Source organism: Arachis ipaensis, chromosome B1, assembly GCF_059453495.1.
Source record: "Arachis ipaensis isolate K30076 ecotype BB chromosome B1, ASM5945349v1, whole genome shotgun sequence".
Taxonomy (NCBI): Eukaryota; Viridiplantae; Streptophyta; class Magnoliopsida; order Fabales; family Fabaceae; genus Arachis; species Arachis ipaensis.
The window spans coordinates 74813444-74824961 of NC_142436.1; the positions used below are offsets into that span (position 1 = coordinate 74813444).

At 32.2% G+C, this 11518-nt stretch overlaps 1 protein-coding gene across 1 annotated transcript; it reads right to left on the minus strand.

The window, feature by feature from the left end:
• Window positions 1-10622: 10622 nt before the first annotated feature.
• LOC107608363 (uncharacterized) lies at window positions 10623-11518 on the minus strand. The gene is made up of 3 exons (XM_016310174.1): window positions 11357-11518; window positions 10947-11052; window positions 10623-10858 (listed from the first exon to the last, which is right to left on the minus strand). Exons 1-3 carry the CDS (start codon window positions 11516-11518, stop codon window positions 10623-10625), a joined length of 504 nt encoding a protein of 167 aa, XP_016165660.1.

Consider the following 11518-nt stretch of genomic DNA (forward strand, 5'->3'; position numbering starts at 1 on the left):
ATTCTGTCTAGTTCTTCATGAAAGACTTGCTCTGAGGATTGTGCACAATTTCCCTTAGCATCAATTGTAACATCCTTGACAGAATGCTCCACAACTCTGGATTCCCATTGAAGTTCAACGTCTCCTAAGTCTTCAACCAACTCTTCTTCTTTAACAATGGTAGCTTCTTCTACTTGTTCCAGTACGAAGCCATGCTTTGTCTTGTCCACTGGAGTTTCTAGTATCTCCTTCATGCTGCGCTCTTCGTTAGATTGTCCACATGGGGCTCTGAGAGGTCCTTGAATGTTCGAACGTCTAGAAGATAATAGACTTACTGCTTGCTCCAGTTGATGAATGGTTGTTTGAAGTTGATCTACTGTTTCCTTGAGGCGAACCTCTGATTCTCGGGGTGATAGATTTGGATATGGTACATGGGGAAGTGGTGATGTTTGGGGGTAATTGGACTGGAATCGGGGTAGATGAGGATCATATGGTGGTGAATGGTGAAAAGGAGCTTGTGAGTGTGGTGGTTCGAAGTTATGTTGAGAGGATGGTCTATAAGCATATGGTGGGGCTTGTTGGTGGTTACAAGGCTGTCCACCATGTCTATTGGCTTGGTATGCATTGTAGAATGGTCCTTGTCCATGATATCTTGGAGGGTGTTGTTGCCTAAAGGGTTGATCAGATCCTCTTGGCTCCATCCATCTTTGATTGTTTTGACCTTGATGCATGTTCCTGTTATAACTTCCATTCCTTTCAATAACATTAGAACCAAACTCGAAGTGAAAAGGGTGAGAATTCATAGTAGCTAATAGAAATAAAAAGGGGAAAATAAAGACAAATAAACAAGTAAAAAAAATATTTACAATAACCAATAATAAGGCACACGATTGCAGTTCCCGGCAACGGCGCCATTTTGAAAGGCCTGAAGATTGATGGTTTAGAGGTCATAATAAACTCTCGTTGTAAGTATAGTTACTAAACCAAGCAATCAACCTGTCTTACAAACGTTTTGGTTGTCACAAGTAACAAACCCCTAAATAAATTGATAACCGAAGTATTCAAACCTCGGGTCGTCTTCTCAAGGAACTGCAGGGATGTATGTTCTTATTATTGGTTATGAGGGTTGTAAATTGGGGTTTTGAGAATGAGGAGCGAATGGTTTAATTAGCAAATAAAGTAAATGAAGAACAAGCGATTTAAATTGCAAGTAAAATAAATAAATGATTGTAAATAAACTTTTGGCAAGGTATAAGGAATTGGAGGTCCTATCCTAGTTATCTTTATCAATGATGATGAGAATTGGATCTTAATTCCACTTTGTTAACCCTTACTAAGATAAAGGAACGTCAAGGGATTAATTGGTTTGATCTTCGGATCCTATTTATTTCCTAGGAAAAGATTGGGATTGTTGAAGTTCAATTTAATTAACAAAGATAACAATTATCAATCATGTTTGAGTTTGATAAATCCTGAGTTACGGATTTCTTAACCAAGGCCAAAAGGAGAAAAGTAAATCTACTGGAATAAAAATGTCTTCAGATGGGAATAACCATAATGTAAATAAAAGAAAGCAATAATAAACTGAAATACCTCAATTAACATTAATTCAAAAGAGTAAACTGTAACATGGAAGAATTCATAAATTAAATTGCAAAAGTAAATAAAAGGGAATATTGAACCTGATAAAGAGATAATCCTGAAAGCGAATAAAATCCTAATTCTAAATGCTAATCCTAAAGAGAGAAGAGAGAGGAGAGAACCTCTCTCAAAACTAAATCTAAATCATGGAAAACTAACTAAAAGTGGAGTGTCTCTTTGAATGGATGCATTTCTCCACTTCATAACCTCTGGTCTATGCCTTCTGGACTTGGATTTGGGCCAAAAAGGGCTTCAAAATTCGCTGGGAGCGTTTTCTGCAATTTCTGGTGTGTGGCCTCTGTCACGCGTCCGCGTGGGTCACGCGGTCGTGTCATTCAGAGTTTTCCTTGTCACGCAGTCGCGTCAGTCATGCGGCCGCGTCGCTGCTTCTTCGCGCTTGGCATGCGGCCGCGTCGTCCATGCGATCGCGTGGATGCCAATTTCTCCTAAAAACTCCATTTTGTGCTTTCCTTCCATTTTTGTATGTTTCCTTTCCATCCTTTGAGTCATTCTTGCCTTAGAAGATCTGAAACCACTCAAATACTAATCACGGCATCGAATGGAAATAAAGGTAATTAAAATAATTAATTTTAAAGCATAGGAAACATGTTTTTCACATACATCACATAATAAGGAAGGGAAAGTAAAACCATGCAGTTAATATGAATAAGTGGGTGAAGGATTGAATAAATCACTCAGATTAAGCACAAAATATATCATAAAATATGGGTTTATCACCTTCCATCTACCATTATTAACCCCTTTTGAGCTTTATTTACCCCGTTGTTCTTGATATTAGCACATCATAACCTTAAGCGGAAAATCATGATTTACCTTGGATTGTATCCTTGATTAGCTTAGGTTGAGAAGTGTGTTTCATTTAAGTGTAGGGGAATTTTAGAAAACATTGGTAGCAAATGAAATTGTTTGATTTTGGGTATTTATTGAAAACTTTGGAAAATGGGTGCATCCATGTATGAGCTATTGAACCATATGCATTGTCTTTTACTTAAAAAAAAAACACCCTTTCATTAATAAAAGGGTGCAAAGTCACCCAAAAGGGTAAATAAATGAATAAAGAATATGGGATGTTTATGAGAAAAGCATACATGAGTGCTAGTGAAAAGAAATGATGGAAGGTTAGGATTGCATTTTGTTTTGATTTTGATTGATATAGGTTGATGTGGATGACTTAAACTAATCAAGGATTTAACAATTTTAGTCCACTTAGCCATATCTATCCCACATTTACCCTAACCCCATTACAACCATATGAAGTCCTCATGATAATTGCATTCATGCATCACTTGTTGTTGATTGTTAGATGAAAAACAATTCCATGAAAGCATGATTAGAAGAGACTTGAGTGATTAAAATCCTAAACACCGAGTGATCAGAGTGTACACACACCTAGTGAGGGTTCAATTACTCAATTCTATGTTTCCATTTTTCTTATCATGCATTCTTGTAAGTTGCTTCACTTTGATGAGTTGAATCAATTCTTTAGATTTTGGATGCATTGGATTATATCCTTGCTTAGCCCTATTTGTCCATACTTGCTTGGGAACTTGATTGTTTGTTTTCACCAATTTCATATAGATACTATAGATAGATATATAGATATAGATGGAATATAACATACTTTCATGCATATAGGTAGTTGCATTTAATAAGTTGATTACCCCTTTGATCATTCTCCTTGTTAGTTTAGCATGATGACATGCTAATGTTTAAGTGTGGGAGAATTGATGAATCCATATTTTCCGACGTATTTTGACTTGATTTGGATGGATTCTAGCACTCGAACTCACACTTAAGCACTCAAATAGCATACCTTTGTGTTTGATTCCTAATTTGGTCCTAAATGTGAAACATGCGTTTTAATACTTAGATTAGTGATTTTTAATTCCACTTTTATGTCATTCGATGCCGTGATATAGTTTGTGAGTGATTTTAGGCCTTGGAGGCAAGAATGGATAGCCAAAAGTGGAAGAAAGCATGTAAAAGGGAGAAAACATAAAGAAAACAAGGAAAAGCACACACAGCGAATTGTGCGTGCGCGCGCACAAGCGAGAATTTCCATGTGTGCGTACGCATGCACCTGTGCGTACGCACAGGTCAATTTTCAGTTGCGTTTGCGGACGCACACGTCTGTGCGTCCGCACAGGTCCCAACACGTGATTTTATTAATGGTGCACATGTTTCGCAATTTCTGAGGCCTCTTGGTTCATTTTTGAAGGTTGGGATGCTATTTTGGAGTGCTATATGAGGGGAGAATCAACACGTATCAAGCGATTAGCTTTCATTAGGAATTTCCTCATAGTTTTGCATAGTAATTAGGAGTAGGAGTCGTGTAAAGTAGAGAGTTCTCCTAGGGTTTATGTAGTTTTCATGTAGCATTTTATAGCAAGCTTAATTTTAGATTTTGATCATCTTTAATTGTAAGTACTCTTTAATTCCTCTTTAATTACTTTGTCTTTTACTTTCATTTCGTTTGGTTCAAGCACTTTGTTTATAATTGCAATTTTGAGTTCTTGAAGTTTTGATTGATGAATTTAATGTTTCATGCCTCCTTTATATTTTATTACTTGTTTATGTTTAGTTTTGTTGATAGTTGGTTATAGTTCTCTAATTTCCTTTGCAAATACCCATGTTTTACTTTTATGCACACAAGGTTTTTGTGAAAATTCCAACTCTAGATTTTGAGTAGATTTTCTCACCTTGGCTTGTGGTTTGATTTCCTAGGATACTACTGTCATAATGTTTGACATTTAGTGGCAATTCTTAGGTAGTTAGTTGGCTCTTGTTTCCATTGATGCTAGCCTTTTATCAACTAGTTTGGTAAGTTAGTTAGGACTTATGGATTAAGGTAAATTATGCTTGCTTGACTTACTCCTCGATGGTTGGGGTTGACTAGGCGAGATTGACTCATCATAATTACCATAGTTGTGGTTATGGCGATGATAGGATTCCTTGGACACTCATTCCCAAGTTGAGGCTCTTTATTGCATTTATAGCATTTTCACTAGTTTTGCTCTTACCTTCTCTTTACTTGCATCAATTCCAATTTCGATCATCTCTTAGTTCTTTTATTGCTTAGTTTGTTTAATCTTTAATTTCCTGCTTGAAAATTCCCCTTTTGCCCTCTTCACAACCGAAAGAAGTAACATTTCATTTGCATTCCTAGGGAGAACGACATGAGGTTGAAAGTCTCTTGGTTTAGATTAGAAATTGTAAACTTTGATCGGGCATTACTTGTTGGTTGAGAACTATACTTGCAACGAGGTTATTTCTCCTTTACCGAGAAGAAATTCTTAACCGACAAATTTGCTCGCGTCAATCATCGTCAATTTTTTTAATGTCTTTAGTCCATCTTTTCAATACAAGAGTTTCTGGCAATTCCTTGATCTTTTCCCGTTTCATCACACAAAACATATGGAATGCCATAACTATCCCATCTTTGACATTGACACACCATTTTCTGAGTATCTTGACCTTATAAAACAATGTACTCATGATCAGGTCTTCCATACTTGATGATCTTGTACTCTGTAGTTGTTGAACGACTCCCAGATCACACAATATCTAAAGCTGCCACACCTTTAATCTCCTCTAATATTTTCCAAAATATCTCCCTAGTATACACTGACACAGCATGACGCTCAAGAGAATGTAAACCTGTTGTGGGCACATGTTCTCCATTTATTGTTTTGAATTCAGCAACATTCTCATTATTTCTGTAGTCCCTTAAAGCGCGTTCTAGGTTTTGCACCAATGCAAGTATATTATCCCTTGAGTCAACAAAGCTTTTAATGAAAGAATTTATGCTTTCACATCTGGATGTAGTTCTAAATCCAGCGCAAAACTTGCTACTCAAATAAGCAGTAGCCCATTGTTCTTTCCTTCTATATTGTTTCTCCACTCAGTCATTTCCCACAAGATTAAACCTTTTAACCATGTCATGCCAATACTCTTCAAATTCATCACATTCAAATTTGGCATACAAGCATTTCTTAAATTCCTCACGAAATTCTGGGTCCTTGATAGGAGATACTGTATTTTTATACAGATGCCAAGCATACAATCAATGGGTAGCATTTGGAAAAACTTCTTCAATTGCACTCTTCATGGAATTATCACCATCCGTTATGACAAAACTCGGATGCTTATTCATCATCGCCTCTGAAAAGTTATCTAGCAACCACTTGTATGATTTTGTTTGTTCATCTGCTAGCAAACCGAAGCCAAAAATACAAGTTTGGCAATGATGGTTTGTTCCTGAAAAGATAACTAGTGGCCTATTATACTTATTTTTTCTGTGATAAAATCAAATGCTAGAACATCACCAAAATATTGATAGTCAAATCGACTTAAATCATCCGCCCAGAATAAATGCTCCAATTTATCGTCATCTGTTAAACTATGCCTCACAAGCATCATAAGTTCATCCTCTGCTTTTCCATGCAAATAATTAAGAGTTGTATTTACATCTCCTTCAATGATCTTTGAACGTAGATTTCTTTCAATATAGTTATCCAAATCTTTTTTTTTGTAAAACCAGCAAATTCATAACCAATAGCTTGTCCAGTAATAAGACCCATGATCTTCGAAGGTGGGAGGTCATGTCTGTGCATGCTATCCACTTGTGCTTTGTCTGCATCTGTCATTGTACGATGATTTGGAATTTGGTGAACAAATTTAAGCAGTATCATAGGATGGTTATGATCCTCCACAATCTTTCTGACTTTCCACATTGAACAACTTTTGTCAAGATAAATTGACAACATTGTATTACAATTTCTTCTGGTCTCAGGCTTTTGCTTTCTTATCTTACTAGTAGTTGCGTAGCATTTCTTCTCTCTCACACCTACTCTGTTGCACAAGAATTTACGTCGAACATAACTGCCAGTACTATCAATAGCAGCATCCCCCTTTCAAACTCCAAACCCCACACACTTGGCATACCTTACATAACATTCGTAAGCTTCTTCATAACTTACACATTGCTTATTCAAAATATCATTTGCACTCAAAACAGCTACCTCCTTACTATCAGTAGTTTTATCATTGCCATTTTCATTTTTCTCCTCCTCTATATAACATTCATCCTCTTCAGAATGTGACATATTTTCCATATTTTTTCCTTACCTATGTCGGTATTAAAATAAAATAACTTATAAAATTGAAGAATTACAACAATATAATCTCATGGTTTATTCTCTATTGTTCACGTATCCTTTCTACTAGTGACATAAATTTTTTAACAAATAGACTAGAAAAATAAATGAGAAGATATATAAAATTTAGTTCTAAACATCTTTTTAGTCATATACCTTAATACTATTATATAGGTCAAATTTTGTTATGATTAATGTTAAAGTTTAAATTACTTTTAATAAGTTGTTAATAATTTAAAATATGTTTCTATAAAGTCAATACTTTGCTTCACATAATTCTTTTCAAGAAAAAAAATATACACAAGTTAAACCTGTATTAAGAGAAAAATCTAAATCCCAAAACACTATTTTATTCTTTACAAATATTACTGTGGCAAAATTAAAAAAATACTCAGACCTATACTACACTATAGTTATATTTGGACTATTTTGGTTTATATATGTTTTTTTTATTCTAGTACTCATGGTTGGTACTAAGATTTTTAACCATACCAACTTTAAATATATATATATATATATATATATATATATATATAAAAGAATTTCATTCAAATTCTTAAAATTAACCTCTTAAAATTAATTTCGCCTACTCCTTAAACATCTCAAATCAACACCAAACTAAATAAAGTGGATAAGATAGGTTATATTCAAATAGTAAGGTATTCAATTGAAAAAAAATAATAATTTACTGCTCTTTAATCAAATATAAATATTAAATTAGAGTACATAGTTTATTACTCCCTAATTCAATATCCTCTTTGTGAATTAATATATTTCTTAAAATATAATACAAGACTAGATCACATCTTTTTTAATATAAAATGCATTCATCAAAACTAGTTGAGTTTAAATAAGAATACAAAGAGTAGAGACATCTTTAAATATTAAGCTTAAATGTATATACAGTTCAATTGATGTAGTTCTATTGAAAAAATTATCTCTATTTTTATAATAGAGTTAAATCTCATACAATTACCTATTATATTTAATTAGGTATTTGTATGGACAATACCAACAACGTTAATTTCTACATATTGTTGATATCAAATCAACACTTAGTACAATTATATTTCACAAATTATTTAAAAAAAAGCATAACTCAGTAATTCAATACTTGCAGGATGAAGGTACTAACTTTACCTATAATGACTTGAATTTGAGAAGTAATGACAATCCAATCAATCTCTGTATTGACTCTAGACAAAGATGTGAACAGTATAACTCCCAAAATTGTTGTCTAATATCTAATCAATTTCATCCAGAACATCAAAATGGTGTGATGCATGAACAGTTACATATTTATTAAATAATTTTCATCATTCATAGAGGAGTGAATACAAACATAAATTAAGAAATATATTTGAAATAATAAATTTGATTAAGAAATATAAATAAGAGAAACATACCCAATTGAAAGTTTGATATTAATTCTGAGAAAGGGATTGGAAGAGAACGAATTTTAAGTGTGAAACAAAGAATAAGGGAATAAAAGTAACTATTTGGTCCAATTTAAATTGTTTTTTTTTTAAAAAATTACTTGTATAAAATAAACCGATTTTTTTAAACCATATGGTAACACGTGTCAGCTATCCAGAAATAACTTCATGTGAAGTCGACTGCAGGTGAGTTTCTGCCTAAATAAACATGTGGTTTTTATATCACTATTTCTATTTTGAAATATTTTTGTATAAATTTGTTTATATATAAAAATAACTATAGTGTATGAACAAAATAAAAATATTTTTATTTTGAAAAAATATATAAATTAAATTGTACCAAATAAAATATATATTTTTTTTGTAAAAACATCTAGAGAATTCTTAAATAACAATTAATATATATTTTTGTAAAAGATAATTAATATTATTATTATCCTGTTAAATAAAAATAGATGTAATTATAATTATATAATCAGAGAATAAAAATGCTAATAAATTTAGATTTATTAACATTTTAATCTAAATATATTTTGGTGAGTTTAATTTTTTTTTAACATTCTCAAATGAAAACTTTTGTATCCTAATTCTCTTCGTCATAGCCATAAGAGAGTAAGGAAAAATGTAAATTTAATATTTATTCATTAACATAAAAATTTGTGCATAAACTTAATCAAAAGTATACATTTTTAGATAAAAATGTAAAACCAAAAGATAATATAAAACATACTAGGCAAACAAATTAAAAAATTAATTATTTTTATATACTGATAATAAAATATAATTTTACATAGTTAAATAATTAATAAAATTTTAAAAAATTATCACATTATTATAAATCTAAATAATTAGAAAGGTAAAGAACCATCATGCATCATCAGTAATTGAAATAAGCAAATAACTAATTTTTGTGATGATTCTTCATGTACTATTAGTTAAGGTGTTAGTTGACTATTTTTATTTTTGACTTTCTGTTAGTACACTTCTAGTAGTAACTGATTTTGAAAAGATAATTGAAAGAAATAATACTAATACATTTAGAATTCTAAATCTGTTTTTGTTGCACAAAGCTTTCATTTTTTGTTTTTTCTTCTACATAATTCATTGCAGATAAATTTTTCATATGGTATTAAGAACTTAAAGTTCTTATAATAAAGATAAAATAGTCTTTCAATAAAAGATTAAGGTTAAATAATAATTTGGAGGTATAAGGATATTTTAGTCATTAATAAAATGTATAAAGATAAAATGGTCAACTCGGGTCTCTAGGAGTAAAAAGATAATTATGTAAAAGTATACGGATAAAATAATAATTATGTAAAAGTAGAATGACAAAAGTGTAATTATATAAAAGATTAGAGATTAAAATATAAATAAGTAAAAGTACAAGGATTAAAATATAAATAGAAAAAAGTTATGGGGTTAAAAAGTAAATATAGAAAAGTTAACAGGTGATAATGTAATTGTATAAAGTATAAGGGACAAAAAGATAAATATGATAAAAGCTAGGACATGATGGTAAAATTGAAAAAAATTAAGGACAAAATAATAATTCTTAATAAAAGATGTAGAAAGATAATTTAAGGCCTAGAATTTAGAGGTTTTCTTCATAAAACTACTACAACACAACTGGCATTTTGCAGTAGTTTTCAGAGCCATATTGCGGCGGTTTACAACCGCCGCCAAACATATTGTGGCAGTTAAACCAAACGTTGGAAGATAGGCCGTAGGTAAATGGTTAGCGGCGATTTTAATTAATCACTGGAGTAACTGCAACGTAATAAAAATGGTGTCGCGGTGGTTACAAACCGCCGCTAAATGGCAGGGAATTGAAAACGGCGTTCGTTTTGCGGCAGTTTTTAACTGCCGCTAAATGCTAGGAAACGTACAATATGCTTATATTGCGGCAGTTAGAAACTGTCACCAAGTTCAAGATTTCCATTAAAATTCTAGCTTTTCTTTATTATTTTGACTCTTTTAAAATAGTATGTTTATTCAGCTTTAATTTATTAGTTACCAATTAATTTAAAGAACTTTCAACCAAATAACACAACTAAATAACATAACAAACCAAATTATATATATGCAAACATAACTTATATAATGAGATTGTCATAAGTGCAAGATTTAATATAAAGCAAAATTTCATAATTTGAAGAAAATAAAGATAAAGCACTAAACCAACTTAAATTCAATAGTGTCTAATGACATTGATTGAAAGTCATTATTTTTGTTGTGGGTCATGGTTGCCAGATGAAGATGGCCTTGCACGCGAAGAGGTTGCTGTACTGCCCAAATAATCCAGCGCTACAGTAACGTCAGTTGGCAAATTGCCTCCTTGCTGTTGGATTATATATCCCAAAACCTTCTGTATCGACTGTCTCTTCACCTACTCTTCTTCTATCTTAGCAGTTGATTCTACAATCCTCCTCTCATACTCTTGATTTGGCTCACCAGAACCCGATGGTTGTCCAATAGCATTACCAAATATTTGGATGGGACATGGTCCAGCACCTAAGGCACGAACTCGTCTTGGGTGCTCCTTTCCAAGAACTTGTGCTAGCGAATCATTTTGTGAAATGTGCTTAGAGGATTCATCCTGCCTCTTAACATCCGCAATTGCTTCTTACAAATATACAAGAAATTAGAAAGACATGATTTAAAATTAGCACGATATATACAGTAATCTAAGTATAAATTGTTCAAACATTACTTACACTAACAACACGCGCATCAGGATGGATATACGAACCATTTTTTTTCTTATGAGTGATGATAAACAACTCTCCTCTACCAACGGACCTTCCTTGTTCTTTCTCCTATATCATTGATATCGAGACAATTATGTAAATAACAACACCATATCAGGAAGATTAATCAAAATCTCAATGCAAATAATTACTTATTACCACTTCGTCTTTTTTTCTTGCCAATATTTTGGAGCCCCCAATATGTGTGACAAGTTGATTGCTCAGATTTAAAGCGTTTTATTTACACTTTTTCTATGAACAAATAACAGAACAAATATAAATGAGAATGGGATGTTGAATATAAAATGTAAGGGGTATAATATGTATACACATGTTTCTTTTTGTGGAAATAATAAAAAATACCAACGCTTACCTTTGTTTCTTCCTTCTGGCGATATTCAAGGAACCTTTTCCATTCATTTTCTTCTATTCCTGACGGGCGATGCTTAAGATTTTCCTTAAAAGTCCTTGTTTCTTTGTAACACTTATGCAAGTTGTGTCTTGTATCCTTCCAGTTCTTTCCTATCCTTTGCAT